We start from the raw sequence: 19,757 nt of genomic DNA, 5'->3' as shown, positions 1-19,757 counted from the left end.
ATTCTAGTAGATTGGTGAGGCATGATTTCCCCTTACAGAAACCATGCTGACTCTTCCCCAACAAATTATGTTCATCTGTGTGCCTGCCAGCCATTAGTTTAAAAACTGCTCTACAACACTTCCACTGTGAAGTGCCAGCAGTCTGGTTCCATGTTGGTTGAGGTGGAGCCCACCCTTCCTGTACAGGCTCCACCTAAAGAGTGGTGCCAGCACTGATTTTTCTAGTCTGACCCCTGCTTTGGATACACCGATCCAGCCCCATTTTGATGGATCTGTCCCATCTCATTAACTTCACTTTCAGATAGACACAAGGCGCTCTGGGGCCATCATGGCTACATCACAGGGAGTCAGTGTCCCCGTGGAGCAGCATGGGCGCTGTGTGACAGAGAAGACACACCCTGGCTGTGCAGAGCCCAGTCCCAGGGGCGCCACTTCAGGCTCCAGGGTGGTGTCTGGAAACCCCATTAATGTGTTGGTGCAAGTGTTGTGGGCTTGTGACTTCACTGTCTGACACCACACTCAAACACTGGGACACAGCACAGCAGCCAGAATCGTGCAAGGCAACTACCAAAGTCTCCCCAGTACCAGCTGAACCTTGGGCAGTGGGATGCAAGTGCTGCTCTCATCTTCTGGGGCGAGACCTGTGGCCTGCAGCTCTGCTCCTTTAGGCTAATGGAACGAAGCCCATGGGCAGGACTCAGCACTTTCTCAAGAGCCAGCAGAGTGTGGAACAAGTGCCCACAGACAGTAAGGACCATCCCAAACCTCAGTCCCTTTCACTCCAAGTGCCAAGATCACTTTTTCAACCTGCAGTCCCTATCATAACCACAGAGGTGTATAACGTGGCCAGATTTGGGCAGATTTTCACAGGCACATCCCTGATGCTACGGCAACCACCCTGCTAAGTTTCAAATCCCTGTGCCGAGGCACGGGCGCATGACATCTCTGAACAAAAAACACTGACTCTAATTTTTTTACGTGGTCAAAGATAACAACTTTTCCCCAAAAAGAACAGGAGTACTTGTGGCACCTTAGAGACTAACCAATTTATTTGAGCATAAGCTTTCGTGAGCTACAGCTCACTTCATCGGATGCATACTGTGGAAAGTGTAGAAGATCTTTTTATACACACAAAGCATGAAAAAATACCTCCCCCCACCCCACTCTCCTACTGGTAATAGCTTATCTAAAGTGATCACTCTCCTTACAATGTGTATGATAATCAAGTTGGGCCATTTCCAGCACAAATAACAATGGGTGTTACCATACACACTGTAACAAGAGTGATCAGGAAAGGTGAGCTATTACGAGCAGGAGAGCGGGGAGGGAGGGAACCTTTTGTAGTGATAATCAAGGTGGGCAATTTCCAGCAGTTGACAAGAACATGAGGAACAATGGGGGGGGGGAATAAACATGGGGAAATAGTTTTACTTTGTGTAATGACCCATCCACTCCCAGTCTCTATTCAAATCTAAGTTAATTGTACCCAGTTTGCAAATTAATTCCAATTCAGCAGTCTGTTTTTGAATTTTTTTTGTTGAAGAATTGCCACTTTTAGGTCCTGGACACTACAGTGCTAATAAACAATGGTCACATAAACACCACCCTATACCGGAAACCTACTGACCGCTATTCCTACCTACATGCCTCCAGCTTTCACCCTGACCACACCACACGATCCATCGTCTACAGCCAAGCTCTGCGATACAACCGCATTTGCTCCAACCCCTCAGACAGAGACAAACACCTACAAGATCAAGCATTCTTACAACTACAATACCCACCTGCGGAAGTGAAGAAACAGATTGATAGAGCCAGAAGAGTTCCCAGAAGTCACCTACTACAGGACAGGCCTAACAAAGAAAATAACAGAACGCCACTAGCCGTCACCTTCAGCCCCCAACTAAAACCCCTCCAACGCATTATTAAGGATCTACAACCTATCCTGAAGGATGACCCAACACTCTCACAAATCTTGGGAGACAGGCCAGTCCTTGCCTACAGACAGCCCCCCAACCTGAAGCAAATACTCACCAGCAACCACATACCACACAACAGAACCACTAACCCAGTAACCTATCCTTGCAACAAAGCCCGTTGCCAACTGTGCCCACATATCTATTCAGGGGACACCATCACAGGGCCTAATAACATCAGCCACACTATCAGAGGCTTGTTCACCTGCACATCCACCAATGTGATATATGCCATCATGTGCCAGCAATGCCCCTCTGCCATGTACATTGGTCAAACTGGACAGTCTCTACGTAAAAGAATAAATGGACACAAATCAGATGTCAAGAATTATAACATTCATAAACCAGTCGGAGAACACTTCAATCTCTCTGGTCACGTAATCAGAGACATGAAGGTCGCTATCTTACAACAAAAAAACTTCAAATCCAGAGTCCAGCGAGAAACTGCTGAATTGGAATTCATTTGCAAATTGGATACTATTAATTTAGGCTTAAATAGAGACTGGGAGTGGCTAAGTCATTATGCAAGGTAGCCTATTTCCCCTTGTTTTTTCCTCCCCCTCCCTCCCCCCAAACGTTCTGGTTAAACTTGGATTTATGCTGGAAGTGGCCCACCTTGATTGTCATGCACAGTGTGGGGAGAGTGGTCAGTTTGGATGAGCTATTGCCAGCAGGAGAGTGAGTTTGTGGGGGAGGGGGTGAGAAAACCTGGATTTGTGCTGGAAATGGCCCACCTTGATTATCATGCTCATTGTAGGGAGAGTGGTCACTTCGGATGAGCTACTACCAGCAGGAGAGTGAGTTTGTGTGTGTATGGGGGTGGGGGAGTGAGAAAACCTGGATTTGTGCTGGAAATGGCCCACTTTGATTTTCATGCAGGTTGTAAGGAGAAAAGGAGTACTTGTGGCACCTTAGAGACTAACCAGTTTATTTGAGCATGAGCTTTCGTGAGCTACCTTTTCTTTTTACGAATACAGACTAACACGGCTGTTACTCTGAAACCTGTTGTAAGGAGAGTGGTCACTTTGGATAGGCTATTACCAGCAGGAGAGTGAGTTTGTGTGTGTGGTTTTTGGAGGGGGGTGAGGGGGTGAGAGAACCTGGATTCCTGCAGGAAATGGCCCACCTTGATTATCATACACATTGTGAAGAGAGTGGTCACTTTGGATGGGCTATTACCAGCAAGAGAGTGAGTTTGTCTCTGGGGGGGCAGAGGGTGAGAAAACCTGGATTTGTGCTGGAAATGGCCCATCTTGATGATCACTTTAGATAAGCTATTACCAGCAGGAGAGTGGGGTGGGAGGAGGTATTGTTTCATGGTGTCTGTGTATATAATGTCTTCTGCGATTTCCACAGTAGGCATCCGATGAAGTGAGCTGTAGCTCACGAAAGCTTATGCTCAAATAAATTGGTTTGTCTCTAAGGTGCCACAAGTCCTCCTTTTCTTTTTGCAAATACAGACTAACACGGCTGTTACTCTGAAACCTGTCACTTTTAGGTCTGTAATCCAATGACCAAAGAGATTGCAGTGTTCCCCGCACCCACCAGGCTGAAATCCCCTTCCCCCTCTCTCAACATAACCACAACCAGCTGGAAGCAGCACCCAGCGTGGCCAGCCTCAGGCCAAACCAGTGAAGTCTGACAACATCAGCAGCTGGAAACAAGTCTTCCATGGGCTCCTGCCCTCCGGGGAAGGCAAAGCTGTAAAGGATGGCGTCTCCGTACTAGTTTTGGTCCAAGCCGCTCTCCGTACTCGCAGGGCAAGAGGACGTTCGGCCCGCGGGTTGGCGGAACCCGCTTAATGCACCGAAGGGCGGAAGCGAGGCAAAGACATCCCCTGCGGCCGCTTCTGTCTCTTCTCGCGATAACAGTGAGTAGCTCCGCCCCCTGCGCCCGGCTGCCGGGCAGTGACGGGGCGGTCCCGGCTTTGATTGGACAGACAGGGAGTTACGCAGTGACGTAGGGGGCCGACAGGCAGAGGGCAGGGGCAAGATGGCGGCTGCCGCAGGGGCACTGAGGAGGCTGGTGCGATGCGGGCCCCAGCAGGTAGGGCCGGGCCGGCTGCCCCCGCTCCCGCCCCCTCTCTGCCGGCTCCGTGTTAACGCGTGTCCCCGTCTCTCCGCAGGGCCTGGGGCGGCTGCTGCAGCTGCGCCGCGGGATTCACGGGACCGCGCCGGCCGCCGCCCAGGTAACGGGTCACCGGGGGGGGGGCAGCCCCCCCCGCGCCGCCGCGAAACAGCCCCCCCCCGTTCCCGCCGGTGGCCGCTCTCCGCGCACGCGGGGCCGCCGCAGCTTCCGCGGGAGACGCGGGTTTGCTGCTGTCCGGGACTTGCCCTGAGCGGCTGATCTGTCTTCCGCAGGTGACTGTCCGCGATGCGTTAAATCAGGCCTTAGATGAGGAGCTGGAGAGGGACGAGAGAGTGTTTTTGTTGGGAGAGGAAGTTGCCCAGTATGATGGTGCGTACAAGGTGAGTGGACTCATGTTTATTAACTGAATTAACTAATGTTTGGAAATATAATCTTAGCAACCCAGCTTTTCTTTGCTAATTGCAGATTAGCCGAGGTCTCTGGAAGAAATATGGAGACAAGAGAATAATAGATACTCCTATATCAGAGGTATGAATAAATTAGAAATCCCCCGCGGCCTCCCCGTCTTTTGTAGTCATACTCATCCTTCGTTTCTTTTTCTTTTTAAGATGGGCTTTACAGGAATTGCTGTAGGTGCTGCTATGGTAAGTAATTTCTGACACTTTGAAGTGGGATCAGTTTTCTCTTGGTTTAATTCATTTAACAGAAAAATGTTAAATGCAAAATACTTTGTTATTATGATAGTTAAACTAGTGTTTTAACTACTAATATAGCTGTCTTAATTTAACAGGCTGGGTTGAGGCCGATTTGTGAATTCATGACCTTCAACTTCTCCATGCAAGCAATTGATCAAGTTATAAATTCTGCTGCCAAGACACTTTACATGTCTGCAGGCATAGTGCCTGTCCCAGTTGTCTTCAGAGGTCCCAATGGTGCCTCAGCTGGAGTAGGAGCACAACATTCACAGTGCTTTGCTGCTTGGTATGGGCATTGTCCTGGACTGAAAGTAGTCAGCCCTTGGAGTTCAGAGGATGCTAAAGGTCTACTTAAAGCATCAGTCCGGGATGACAATCCAGGTGAATGGAACTTTTTATAAATACCATGATCTAATGATTAAGTGTTAGCTGCTTAAACTTATTCTCCAATTAGTCTCTGAATGAATTTTTTTTTAAAGCAAGTTTAACTATTTAATTAACTCCTAGGCTGTTTCAAATCACTGCTTTATTGCAAAGATTCTCCATGCCCTTATAGGAGCAGTTAGGGTCTTTCTGTACACTTTTCTTAGCATATAGTATCTGCAGCTGACTTCAACACAAGTTATAGGATCAATTTGTGCCTTTCCCAGCTCAGCTTCAGTGCGTGGTTAAGAACTTCACAGAAAATTAACACTATTGAAGTTGAGCTGTCCCAGGTAAACAAACTACACACACACAGGCTTCTAACTCCCCTAGTTATAAATTACTAGTTACTAACTCAATAGTGCCGTCTTGTTGAATCTACATTCATAGAGTAGAAAAGTCAAAGTTACTCTGTCCATTAACCATACTGCACAAATCACTGTAGTATCGGGCACCTTTGATGCATTGATTTTTAAAGACTAAAACCATAACAATGAACTTGAGAATTTTAAGGGTGCATGCTGCATACAGTGGCTTTAATGCTAGCAGGCACCTATCACTTGGTGGTGATTCTCCTCCTCTCCCCAGAGAGAGAAGCATGTGCAGTGGAGTGCCTTGTTTTGGTACCATGTCTTTAATATATAAATACCTATTACTTTGTGTTTATATTAGAAAAAGCAAAGTCAGAGAAATGTGCCTGGCACTTGGAGCAGAAAGCGGTACGGCTTGTGATAGATTTTAGTTCCTGGTGGAATTCATTCCAGAGTATTAGACTCACCTCCTGGGAAAGTTCTGTCTCCTATACAAATGAGTTTAACTACTATTGTTGAGAGTTCCATTATGTCAAAGTTCTCTTTTTTTAAAATCTTCCTAAAACATGATATGACTCTTTTTTGCAGACTTCCAGGAACTTAAAGGGAGAAATCTTACACAAACTCCTGGCCTTAGTTCCTCTTGTTTAAATTCAATTTAGAGTGAGAATAGGGAGATCCAGATGTTTAATTTCTGTAGTGACCAAGTAGAAAAAGAGAGTTAATACTGTATTGCCCTATTAAGGAACTAGTCTCCTGCATTCTTTCCCACATGAATAATGGGACTGCTCATAGGAAAGGTGGTTGGATCAGGTCTTAGGCTTCTGCCTACCACTGAATATCTCAAATCACCAAACTTAAATGCTTACGGTTTTTGGGGGGTTTTTTGTTTTTTTACCATGTTAACAAACAGGATCATTTAGTCAAACTTTTAAAACAGTGCTGTACTACTAGCTGCTCAGGTTAACTGAGTCATTTTTCATGCTGATACAAACGTGCTACCTAAACTCTGCTTTTATTGCATTTATTGTTCACCCTCTTGTAAGTAAGCTGAGTTTAGCATAATGGAGCCCCCTAATGCTTTAGGAATTTGAGGGGAGGGTAGAGTAAGGAGGAGAGGTTGGATGATGCTGTATAGTGCTTTCATCTGGAGAAGTGCATCAAACTAACCAAGTAAGCACTTGATGTTTTTTCAGTTGTGATGCTGGAAAATGAATTGATGTACGGAGTCCCTTTTGAAATGTCAGAAGAAGCTCAGTCAAAGGACTTTCTTGTTCCTATTGGAAAAGCCAAAATAGAAAGGCAAGGTAAGTTCAGAATACTCTTAACACTTCACATAATCTGATCCTCAAATTCTCCTACTCTGTTGGGTCGCTTTAATTAATAGTGTATTTCCTGTACAAAACACTCTCTTCCTGTGGAATAGGAAAATATTTAAAGGGACAGAACTCTAAAGTCCAAACTCAACTTCTAACATACTGCACTAACCTCATGTTAATAAAACAGAACATCACTTGGTCCCATCCTTTTGGTCACAATATCTTGGTTGTTAGAAAAAAGGTGCAATTCTGGATCAAGACTGGAATGAACCAGGTAATAGACCTATGTGCTGCTGAGTGAAATCTGTCACATTTCTCTTCCTTCCTTGCATTCAGACAACCACTTTTGTTTAGAATCTTAGTGACCTTTGAGGTGCTGAACAAGCTTGCAGTGGTTAAATTTCTTATTATACATAAGTTCGTTTGCAGTGATGAGAACTTCATAGCCATACCATGGCAAGTTGCTACTACTCATTCTGCATGCAGAGTATAAGTGTTGGACACTTCAAATACGCAAACTCGGGATGAGTTCAGATGTTGAATTTCAGGCTATTCCTAATGTATAAATCACTTCTGAATAGACTAAAAAAGTCCATTTAAATCAATGTTCAGTCCTTATGTACTTACTGTTTCAAAGCTGGACTGTGTCTTGAGCCCTCTTAAGGCTACTTATAGCTACTTAGATCTTCCCACACCCTGACTTCTGTAGTTAACTCGTATGTAACTTGATCCATCACCAGCTTCTGTGTTTCAGGAACCCATGTTACTTTAGTGTCACACTCCAGATCTGTTGGACACTGTCTGGAAGCAGCTGCTGTACTTGTCAAAGAAGGTGTGGAGTGTGAGGTGCGTTATGGGAGGATTCCAGTCTCTAGTGAAGAAATTCCTTACTGTTTTTAAAATTGAACTAAGGCTATGCAAAATTAAGCCTAGTAAACTGTTTGCACTTCGAAGTACTCTTTCATCACTGATTTAAACAATGATGGAGACAAATGTGTTCCTTACATGTATCTGCCATCCCCTGATTTCCCATCATAGAGCTGGGGCCAAATTAATACCATGTACGTAAGTCAAAATCACAAGCAAAAGGGAAGCTTGTGTTTGAGATGGTCTGTTTATGCATGGCAGTAGTGCTGCAGCTAGGCAGGGTGACATTTAGTGGGATTCCTAAAAGGTGACCAGGGGTTTGTCTAAACAGTTGTAGCAGTTTAAAGTGGGGTTTATTTTTAACTGATTCAGTTAAATCAAAGGGTGTGTAGACATTCAAATCAGTATAAGTCTGGCTTATATTGATCTAGCTTGTTAGGAACAGGCTATAAGCCATACTGATATAGGTCAAGTCTATATTGATTCTAGCATCTAGCCCTTTCACTAATTGGTTTTAAAATCAATTAGTTAAGGTAAACGGATGTGCTCTGTATGTGTGTTCATATTTTAAACTATGTAGAGACAGTGAAAGGGCTATTGTTTGCCTTGATCCAAGGAGGCTTAAAGCAGAAAAACACAAGTGAATGTGTGTGCAAGGCTCATTGCTTACACCTCTATATGAAGGGAGGGGATGACCAGAAAGTCAGACTTCTGACATGCTGGAGGGTAAGAGAGGAGTCTGTAGCATGATGTGGTGGCTAAAATTAGTCCTCTACATGCACGGAGAAGCATCCTATCCTAGAACAAAGTGAGTAGTTCCTCCTCCTTGTTCTGTGGGTGTGACTACAGCTGAAATACAGAATTTAGGTACCTCTGCAGAGGAAAGAGATGGCTAAAATAATGGCTGCCGAATACACACAGTTGGAGGAAAAGCCCTAGATCTCAGTTTGAAGTGTTGACTTTCTTTAGCCACTTGTCCTTGAGAGGATAAGAACAAAGTAATAAGATGAAGTTAGAGGTTATAGTACTCACTTATGCAACTATAGATAGGCTTAAAGGACCTCTTGCAAAAATAAAAAAACACTTAACGCTCTCTCGAAGGTGGTAAACCTCCGTACCATTAGACCAATGGATGTGGAAAGTATAGAAGCCAGTGTTGTGAAGACAAATCATCTTATAACAGTGGAAGGAGGCTGGCCGCAGTTTGGAGTAGGAGCTGAAATTTGTGCTAGGATCATGGAAGGTAGGTCAGAATAGCTTCTGAAGCTTATTTAACTTTGTATTGTATGTTTCCAAAGTTAGCTCACTAACCTTAAACATACTACTCTCATGATACATTAGCTGCTCCAGACAACTGTTTTTGTGGGGGAGGAAAAGAAGGAAATTTTTAGTCAAATCAAGGTTCAGGTTTTCTGTTAGACTTTTAACCATTTAACTTAACAAAAGCACATAGCAGTGAAAACCTTTGCCCCTTTATTCTACTGTGGCCTATTCCCCTAGAGCCAGAGCTTGCAGATGCTGTGTAGGTGGTAGTGAGTTAGGCAACCTGGTAATGTGCCCTAGAAGGGCATGTGGGACACACATCTTCCACTCCTCCCCTGTAAACTTTCATTGAAGGTGCAAAAACAAGGAATCCTTGTGGCACCTTAGAGACTAACAAATTTATTTGGGCATAAGCTTTTGTGGGCTAGAACCCACTTCATCAGATGCATCATGAATGTGTGAAGATGGTGAGAATTAAGCAAGAATGTCTAAGTTTAGGGTTAACACATCAAAGGACAGCTCCAGGAGTAAAGGGATTGGCCCATGGATCACTTTGCGACCCTAACTCCTTTGAAGAAAGGAGTAGCTAAAAATACATTGGCCTTTCCTAAGACCTTTTTATTCTATTCCAGGACCTGCCTTTAACTATTTGGATGCTCCAGCTGTGCGTCTCACAGGTGCAGATGTTCCTATGCCTTATGCAAAGATTTTGGAAGACAACTGCTTACCTCAAGTGAAAGATATCATATTTGCAGTGAAGAAAATATTAAATATCTAGGTTGTATATACATGGTGCTCTTCCAAAGTGTGTGTCTTAAGAGCATTAATGGAATGGACTACACACTCTTACTCAATGTTGTATAGCTCTATTGAGCTCTTTGTACTGAGGGAAAAGTTCAGGTGACCTTTTAAATGTATTTATGTAGTTAATCTGTGTTTAGTGGGTCACCCTCTCAGCTACTTTCTTCTACCTAGCTAAGCAGTAAAGCACACTTACATGTATGGGTGCCAGACTCAGTCTGTAAAGTGTGAATCTGTATTAAAAGCCTTAGGTATTACAGCAGGTGAAAGGAAAACAGTATCTAAATAAGCCTCCCTCTGTGCCATTTACAAATGGTAAAAGAAATAAAGGGTCACCTGTGCTCTGAGTTGCTTCTCCCCAAGTTCCACAGAAGAGAGATGCTGGCTGCAGTACATTGGTTGCCCTAGTTTGGTGGAGGAAAGAAGAATGTGTGTAGGTGGGTTTTTAGAAAAAACAAATCCCATGCTCTTGGCAGCTGTAACTAATGAGCTGCAGGACTCAAGGTGCAGTTTCTTTAAAAATGCTAATTTATTATGATCGTGGAGCTGCCAGCTATGTGCAAGATCAGTCTCAAGAAAATCCTTGTGCTGTACAGGTGCTTTCATACTTTATGGTGTCCAGTACTAGAGCTTTCCCTTGGTCAGATAAGAAACTGATTGTGGAGAGGAAATAAGTCAGTATGGACTATTTTTGTTTAATCCAAGATAAGGTGCTCAACATAAGTTTAGAGGAAGATCAGTATTTAGAGTCTTAACCCTTTTTAGCAGTTTAAATACTTTGACTGTACTATCAACAGCAGCACCTGTTCAAAAAAAGTTTTTAATAATTATTCCTCATTCATCCACTCAGTTTCACCACAGGGGTAATCCATGATCAAGTCCTGGTAAAATAAAACATCTTTTAAAAAAAGAATATATATATTCGAGAGAAAAGGAGGACTTGTAGCATCTTAGAGACTAACCAATTTATTTGAGCATAAGCTTTTGTGAGCTACAGCTCCTATTAAGAAGTTAGAGAGCTTGATTGCTAAGTGGTCTTAATGTCAGAAATAATGGAACCCTTGTTTGGATGTTGTAAAACCACTCCTAACCCCAATAAGGAAATGAGAGTAGATAGCGAAGGTGCTGTTTTTAAAAAAGGAGGCAATAGTGAAGTCATTCTAGAGAAACTAGACAAGTGCTGTTACTTTAAAAGTGCTTCCCTCTAGAACAGTAAGTAAACCTCCGAACAATGGTTTCAGGAGAAGCTAGTGATAGTCACAACAGCCTGTCAGCATTGTTGCCATGTATCAGTCACTGTCAGATGCAGTACCAAACTGTATCTTCATGGAGGGAACTGAATTAGCCTCACTCACCTACCCAAGGAGCTGAATTCCTTCCCTTCGCATGGACAGTCAGGAAGCTGATGTAGCACTAGCCTGTCATTTCAGTACTTATCACTTAAATGCAGGGTGTAGAAGCTTCTGCTGCATTAGATTCTCTGTTTTACAGCCCAACTTATTTTAAAGCAGTAACCCTCATTCTCTGACTGGAGGAATTCCAGTGACATTTATTTTAATAAAAATATGACTGATATATATCACAGGTTACATGAAACTTTATACACAATGACATTCTCTGCATAGTAAACACTGATGTGTACTTGAATTTAAAATGGATTATCTATAATCCTTTAAAGTGCAATTTGTTTAAGGTTTTAAGCAAATCATAGAATAAAAGGATCTTTTCAGTCAGCATTTTAAAACAAAGTGTTCTGCAACTTCCCCAAGAACAAGATTAATTTCATGTGGATGCAAAATTTGCCTGTGTTGAAAACTCCCCAATCCAGAACTTGTGTTGAATAATCAGTGCTAATTAACTCCCATTTTATTGCCTGAATTAACAGGCTGTTTGTTTCCCCAGCACATGTGGTAACTAGAAACAGCTACATGTTTAGGGTGGTCATTCCAACAGTACATTAGTTACATATAAGCATGAGAAGCATTCATGCTACACTGTTGAATATGCCATAGAGACAGAGTTAAATCTACAGTTCCCTCACCAGTGTACTACACTTTGGATTAAGTGCTTTTTTTTAAAAAAAATTATCTAAAGTAAAGGGCTGGTTTTTGATGCAGCAAAAATGTAATGTGCCAACTACAAGGAATTGTAGGAAAATAGGGCAGACTAACATTAGATTTTCAGGTGTGTTTGAAACAAGGGGTAGGGTGGAATCAGATGTACTGAGTCAGTATCCTCATGTTTGTTCCTATTTTCAGATGGCAAAAATATTGCTTTACCTCCCTCCCTCCCCAAAAATCACTTAACTAAACTAAAGTTCATTTTAACTGGAATAACTGAAGTCAAGAGTTATCACCACAATATGGCAATGCAGTTCAAACAATGTAGTGCTGCTACTCAAGGACAAGGAGAAATTTCTCTAGAAAAAGCTGAAATGGCTGTGAACAAACAGCTGCAAAATAATAGACCACCATGAAGTGGCTGATCATGCCTCAGCTTAGGACATTAGTTCATGGGAAAAATATCCGATCCTGCTGTCAAGAGTTAACTTCAGCTGATCCTGGGAACACTGTAGTCACACGTGTCTGCTTTCTTCAAAGCTCCTTTCTGAAAGTTTTGAATGGAGCTAAGTAAGGCTTCTCGGCTGGCACTGGTAGCAGGCGAAGGGTCAGGATGCACTGCTCCATCCATTGGAGGAGGAAGTGGAGGAGCTGCTGGTGGTGGTGGTGGCGGCGGCGGGGGCATAGTTGACACTCCTGTTAAAATGAGACAGTAATTACACAAGAAACCACCACCACAAGATTAGCTGACCAAAAATGAGACTAAGCTGATCTAATAATTGCAGCTGCCTTGCTAGAATAATAAATCAACTAGAGAAGTCATTCACCCAAGTAAATATGTAAGTTCTTGAGTATTGCAAATAGGTATCAGATTGTGGAGAAGGAGGACATAGAAATTAGATGCGAGAAAGACCTAGGAGATCACATCCATCCTCCTCTAAGTGCAGGCTATACAGTCCCTTGCTAAGAGATCATCCAAGTCACCTTTGAAGGGAAGCCCTGGATGCCCCGTTACTTGGAGACTCAAGGGGCCATACAACTACAAATTATAAGAATCTTGCGCTGGCTGAGGGATGAAATTAAATGATTTCCAGGACTTTCCCCTCATCTCCGATTCCTGCGGTTTGTTTCTTAGTGCTAACACCAAGTGAAGCAGTCTGCCCCCATCTCACAAAGCCAGACCCAATAAATAAAATAGTTGGGCTGTGGCATTAAGTCTCTTACTATGTCCCAGGTGTAGCTACACTGTAAAGTCTGTTTTTTTCCCTCTAGCCAGATTTTCCAGTCCATAAATTCTGTTTTTAGGTCATTCGCTATACATGAAAGTATTGATAAGGGGTATAAAGAGACCCATTTTCTAAGAAATAGAAAAAGGCAAGTTCCTATTAAAATTAGTTATTGAGTAGTGACATCCTTTTATAGATTACACTGCATCACAAGTTCTTACGAGGGCCACAAAGACCAGAGTGCTGGCCAGTGGCACTTTTAGCACTGAAAAATCTTGACTTGTGTTGCTACATTCTGGGTTCTAGATCAGTTCTCAATCCTTTTCTTTCTGAGGCCCTGCAATATACTATAAAAACTCCCTGACCCAGCTGTGCCACAACTGTTTTTTTGCATATAAAAGCCAGGGCTGGTGTTCAGGGGTAGCAAGCAGGGCAATCACCTGAGGCCCCACACCACAGCGGGCACCATGAAGCTAAGTTGCTCAGGCTTTGACTTCAGCCCCAGGTGGTGGGGCTCGGGGCCCTGGGCTGCAGTCCCACATGGTGGGGCTTCAGCTTTCTGCCCTGGGCCCCAGTGAGTCTAATGCTGGCCTGCTTGGAGGACCCCCTGAAACCTGTTCACAGCCCCATGGGGGGCCCCAGGCCCCTGGTTGAGAACCACTGGTCTAGATCACACATATGCTTCACTTTCTGTAACTCAGTGTGTCAACTTTACACTCTTACATCAAAAATACATGGGCACGTAAGAGCCAGAGAGTTTCAGATATGCTCCCTTGCAGCCCCACATCACATGGCCATACAAAGTCAGAGCTGGGAAATTTAGTTAGGCTTGGAAGGATTTGATTTTTTAGCAGTAAATCTTGGTAAACTTCAATTTCACTATACACAAAGATGAAAAAATATTTCTATGGATAATCAAAATTTGCATATAGGCAAAAAGCTGCTTGAGAACTAGTTTGGTTTAAGGTATTTACATTTTTGACATGTGATGCTGACGGGGTGTGTGTGTGTGTGTGTGTGTGTGTGTGTGTGTGTGTTAACAGTTTAAAGCCTTAACTTTTTGAATGTGAACATTACTTAAATAATTATTGTCTGACCTCCCCCACTATCTGCCACCCCCCTATTTGCCTGCCACTGAAAATTTAAAATTAATAAAAATAAGAACTTAAAAAACACATAATTTTGCACAACTGTGAAAATTTTACTCTAAGAATTAAATGCTTAAAAATTAACATGGATATCAGTTGAAATTAAAAAAATATATATAGATTGAATTCTGCCAAGCCTATGTATAGCATGCCCTCTTCTGCCAGATAACAGGATGACTCTTTCCAATACACACACCACATATTCTGCAAGGGGTGGAGGAGGTCTGATTACCTCCATCACCCAGGTACTTTTTGGTGATTTGAGCTAATCAATAGACTCACAGGAAAGAGGGGAATGTGAAAGATACAGCATCGCACTTAGTCATGCCAGGTTTAGTGTATCTGGAGAACACAGAGGTGAAAACTCTGCCATTATCGGACAATGAACGGAAGTGATAAGAGGCTAAGGGAAGCAATAGTTACCAGAGCAGAACCACATGCTGCCATATTTCCATTAACTCAACACTCCCAATGACTACGTAAGAAATTAAGTCACACAGAACGACATTCAAAAGTTATTCAATGCTCAGCCACAAGGAAAGCAGCTGAAGCAATCACTTCCTTCTCAACTTGTTCCATTCTTCCTTGTTGCTGCTTAGTCTCGCACTAGTAAGTGGTGGTGAAAAATAAGTGCTGTAATAAAACAAGCTGAGTTCTAGAAGGAAAGGACCTTAGTTTGAAACATTTTCAATTTGTGTCAGTTTTAAAGATTGTTCCTATGTGGAAAAATCTACCTCAAAAAGGAGAATGTTTATACAAAAAGCATTTTATTTGGCCAGTGACTTCACTGCATTCCTATGGTTATTGTACTTCAGACACTTGGACAAGAGCGTCCCTTCCTCACAAGCCAGCACCTCCTGGAAGGCGGGGAAGGGGGAGACAATCCTCTGATGGGAAATCCTCCTGTTCCTATGGAAATATGTGGCTGTTTCAAGTCTTTGTTTTACTCTCCTCCTCTCCAGTAGAAATGCCAGTGTTCAAAGAAGGACTCCCACACTGGGCAAAGTGGGACCACCTCTCTGTTGCAGAGATTTTTTTTAAAATCCATCCCTCTCTTTGGTAATTGAGCTGGAAGCAAAGTTAATACATATTTGAAAATCAGAGATGGCCCAAATTCATCACTGTGTAATTCACTGGCCTATCTGATTTGTCCTTATGCCAGCATAGATAACTGGACCTGAAAAATCTAAGTTTATTAATAACATTTATTGGAAAGTTATCCCCACCATTAGAGTCTCACTAACTAATGTGCTCACTTATGATCAGCAGAGTGTGGGGCAATATTATGACGAGTGATACTTAAAATTCATGGCAGAAGGGAGAACAAACGGTGATCCACAGCAAAGGCTGAGGCAGGATGGTAAGCATTAAGGTTGAAGTGGTCAGAGTAGAACAAAAGGGTAGGTGAAGTCATCCCACATCCTTATTGTTTAACTTGTGATCAAATGAATTAGCCATTAATATGATATGCCACAAAAGAGTCAAGAGCATCTGAGTAAGGAACAAGATTGCAGAGAGACAAAACAGAGAAACTGATAGGATAGGACAGAGAAAGACTCGGAACACAATAGACAAAGAACGGAGAAGATAACAGACTAAAGAGGCTAAAAAGATGAGTTGTCCGATACTGCATATGAACAACAAAGGCTGGACTTCTGTAAAGGGACAATGATAATAGTAACATAGAAGGAAAAAAAGGTGTAAACTTGATGAGAACAGAGGTAGAAAAGTCATCATACATCTAATGATGGATCACTATTGATAAATCAGTCCAGGGCACTAATGTTATCTAGTTTCTAGACTGGTTACTGTTTTGGAGGGGGAGATCAGTTTACTTTTTGTACTTTTTTAGAAAGCCCTTAGAGCTACATACTATGTAACGACTGAACTGGAAACAGAACTGCCAGCACCCATGTGCAGTAAGGGGAAACTCAGCTTTTCTCTATTACGGAGGCACTTTAGTTGATCTGACAATTTAAATCTGAATTTAGCCTTAACACAGATGTAGCTATTGAAACCGTGTCTAAGTCAGGCGGGAGAACTACCTACAAACATCATATTTGTTCCACTGGGGCCCATTCCGTCATACACTTACGTGAGTGTCTCTACTGACCGGTGTCTAAGGGTTTGCAGGACCTGGCCTCTAGTTTATAAAATGTAACAGTTATTTCATTTCAATCAGCACATCTTATAAAAGTGTCAGGCAACAAGTCATCTCTCTGTCCTTCCTCCCTGCGATGGAGTCAATCGGTGACTGGAGACCCTGTGGGCATGTCTGCACTGCAGCGTAAGTCCAAGGTTTGAATGCCAGCTCAGGCCTAACACCCTTCCATTTATATACAAACAGCACAGAACTTGGTGGAGGGTCCAAGCTGTATTGCGTTGCAGTGTAAATGCAGCCCCATTGGACTCGTGCTCTGGGAGGCCACAATCCCATGGGCCAACTTTCTTTGTCCTCTGCACAGTCAAGTTTGATGGACAGTCAGTTTTCCCCACACTGCACCACAAACAAGGGTGGGAGTGGCCGGATTCTGGAGAGGGTGCCAAGAAGTCAGGGATATGGGTGGTTGGACTCGGGCCCACACAATGCCGTGTAGACGCTGGAGCCCCAGGTTGGGATCCGAGGTTCAATGATTCCTAACCTGAGGTTATAATTGAGGGTAGACACTCAAACCCTAGGTTAACAAACCAGGGTCTGCTAATTTGAGTTCTACTAATGCTCGGCTTACACTGCAGTGTAAACTTACCCTTAGAGCAGGTCTACACCGCAATTAAAACACCCTTGTCTGATCACTCAGGCTCGCAGGGCTGTAAAATTGCTGTGCAGATGTTTGGGGCTGGACCCCGGGCTCTGGGACCTTCCCCCCAGATTGTGGGATCCCAGAGCCTGGGCTCCAGCCCAAGCCCAAACATCTACATGGCAAGTGTTACAGCCCCACAAGCATGAGTCAGTTGACATGGGCCAGCCATGGGTGTTTAGGTGAGTGAGGGTCTGTCTACACTGCAGTTAAATATACTTTGGTGCAGTTGCAGCTACTGTCCAGCAGGAAAATACTTTACAATATTTACAGGGAGAAAGTGACTTGATGCAAGAGCTTGGTGAGCAGGAGGCCTTCCCTACGGATATGTTGGAGGACGCTGCTCAGGGCCAATGAATCATTTGTTTATCCCTAGGATTTTATGAATGAACACTCCCAACACCTATCAAGGGTTTTTACAGTGCCATTTTTGTTAAGAGTTTGTTACAAGAAATTGAAAGTTTATCAGATACTGTAAAGCTGAAGCCTGACTTGAAACAAAAAAAAACCTTAGTAATGCGTTTAAAGCAACAGCAATTGTGAAAATTACATGTTTAAAGGTTGCTAAGAGAATGGGATGCAAACAAAATCATTGTAGTGATAGTTTTTAAAGATGCTATATTTAATTAAAATAATTAATGAAGTAGCTTATGATCTACTTCTTCGTTCCTTTTTTATGCCATGAGAAGTTCAAGGTCTGTGTTCAGCTTTCCCATACAGAAACAGAACATCTTTAAAGAGAGAAATCAGCATTAGCTTACGTTACCGATAATTCATGTTCAAAATGATGTAAGCTCTATTGAAGACAGCAGAAAGAGAAAGAGAGACAGAGAGAGAGGATACAAGTCATTATTCTGGTTCTAGTGTCATTCAGTCACACTGTTAGCTGTACAGTTAGTTAGGTTACCCAATGGTTATACTCATACATTTTTCTATGAATTAGAATGTATTGATTTTGAACTGTTTTAAAATGCCCTTTATATTAAAAAAGCCAAATAATTGTGCACGTAATGTAATGAACTACACTTTTCTGTACTAAAATCCTTATCGACTGATGAAACATCATGTTTGTAATCTCACACAGACACACATCCACCCATCGAAAAATGCCAAACGTCAAACTCGGGGGGTCTTGAAAGCACTTTTAGTTACACTAAAGTACATCTTACTTAGAGTGATTCAATAATAAAGCTGTATGAGAAGCAGCCATAGGAAATAAAATCCATTCATTTTGTATGTAACATTCCAATAATTTCTTTCTACCCTGAAACATTTAGATAATGTATCTGATCTGTACACTCAAAAAAGGAAGAATAATTAAGGCAGTGAAGTTGGCTTATGGTGATGTAAAAGGCAGAACACCAGCATACTATGACCGTCAGCAGGGCACCTTTCTCCTTGAAGGATTTAAAGCCAAAGAAAAAACACCCATAGTCAAGTCCAAATCCTGCTCCTGGGGTCAACTCCACTTACAAGACTGATAGATTCTAAGGCCAGAAGGGACCATTATGATGATCAACTCTGACGTGCTGCTTAACACAGGCCAGAGAACTTCCCCAAAACAATCCCTACACCAGAGCTTTTGGAAAAACATCCCATCCTGATTTAAAAATGGTCAGTGATGGAGAATCCACCAGGACCGTTGGGAAATTGTTCCAAAGGCTAATTACTCCTATTGTTAAAAGTTTACACCCTAATTCAAGTCTGAATTTGTCTCATCCTCAACTTCCAGCCATTGGATTGTGTTATACTTTTCTCTGCTAGATTGAAAAGCCCATTATTAAATATTTGTTCCCCATGTAGGTATATAGACTGATCACGTCACCCCTTAACTCTCTCTTTGTTAAACTAAATAGATTGAGCTCCTTGAGTCTAACACTAGAAGGCAAGTTTTCTAATCTTTTAATCATTCTCACGGCTCTTCTCTGAGCCCACTCCAATTTCTCAACATCCTTCTTGAATGGTGGCCATCAGAGCTGGATACAGTATTCCAGCAGCAGTCGCACCACTGCCAAATACAGAGATAAAATAACCTTTCTATTCCTGCTTGAGATTCCCGTTTATGCATCTCAGGATCACATTAGCTCTTTTGGCCACAGTGCCACATTGGGAGCTCATGTTCAGCTTATTATGCACAAGGACCCCAAATCCTTTTCGGAGTCACTGCTTCCCCAGATGGAGTCCCCCATCCTGTATGTGTGGCCGACATTCTTTGTTCCTAAGGAACAAGGAACACCCATAAGGCAATTGGGGTCACTCACATTAATAAGGGAAATGGAATCGACCAGAGATGTCCTCTTTCAGCCCCTACCTTCCTGCCTAGAGAAGCTTGCTCATTTATTAATGCTTCCTGGGGTCAGGAGGCATGCAATGAAGAGTGAGTTATACTTTCCCTTTTACAGCATCCTCCATCCCATGTACTTTACGTACAACTTCTGACCACAAAAAATGAATGGATTTTTAAGTGAGAGCAGAATTAATGCAGTCGGAAAAGAAAACTGAACATGCAAGGGGAAGTGACAATCACTCTACCCAAAAGCTCAGAGCCATAGGAACCTGTATTAGAATCAGCATTTGCCACCACCTAAGTAAGATATCTCAAAAAGATTTGGTAGTAAAGCTGAGAGAATAATTTGCAATAGTTTAGCCTCCTTCTCTTAGCAGCATGTCTGTTAGCCAGCCATGATTTCTGTACATGTTATTCCGATTTATTTGATTTATCTTTTGGAACTTTTTGCTCTATGAACAGATTGCAAATGTGACATTTGAGTTTTCTTGCTTT

At 42.7% G+C, this 19,757-nt stretch overlaps 2 protein-coding genes across 6 annotated transcripts in view; one reads left to right on the top strand and one right to left on the bottom strand.

Annotated features, from left to right (window-relative positions):
* The first annotated feature begins 3,888 nt into the window (after positions 1 to 3,888).
* PDHB (pyruvate dehydrogenase E1 subunit beta) lies at positions 3,889 to 14,204 on the top strand. Its single transcript, XM_037905565.2, has 10 exons — positions 3,889 to 4,022; positions 4,102 to 4,164; positions 4,337 to 4,444; positions 4,530 to 4,592; positions 4,673 to 4,708; positions 4,855 to 5,140; positions 6,690 to 6,800; positions 7,567 to 7,658; positions 8,781 to 8,922; positions 9,575 to 14,204. Exons 1-10 carry the CDS (start codon positions 3,969 to 3,971, stop codon positions 9,718 to 9,720), a joined length of 1,101 nt encoding a protein of 366 aa, XP_037761493.1. The 5' UTR covers positions 3,889 to 3,968; the 3' UTR covers positions 9,721 to 14,204.
* PXK (PX domain containing serine/threonine kinase like) overlaps positions 11,273 to 19,757 on the bottom strand; it is a 54,038-nt gene continuing 45,553 nt past the window's right edge. For 3 of the 5 annotated variants that reach the window (XM_037905561.2, XM_037905560.2, XM_037905564.2), the window contains one exon: positions 11,273 to 12,499. In XM_037905561.2, the coding sequence (XP_037761489.1) occupies positions 12,294 to 12,499 (206 nt within the window). In that variant the 3' untranslated portion in view covers positions 11,273 to 12,293. Of the gene's footprint in view, positions 12,500 to 17,741; positions 17,772 to 19,757 lie in introns of all 5 variants that reach the window. The other 2 variants (XM_037905563.2, XM_037905562.2) reach the window with 1 other exon arrangement.

Source organism: Chelonia mydas, chromosome 7 (assembly GCF_015237465.2).
Source record: "Chelonia mydas isolate rCheMyd1 chromosome 7, rCheMyd1.pri.v2, whole genome shotgun sequence".
NCBI lineage: Eukaryota > Metazoa > Chordata > Testudines > Cheloniidae > Chelonia > Chelonia mydas.
Note: the sequence above shows the minus strand (reverse complement) of the source record. Positions and strands in the feature narration are given on the sequence as shown.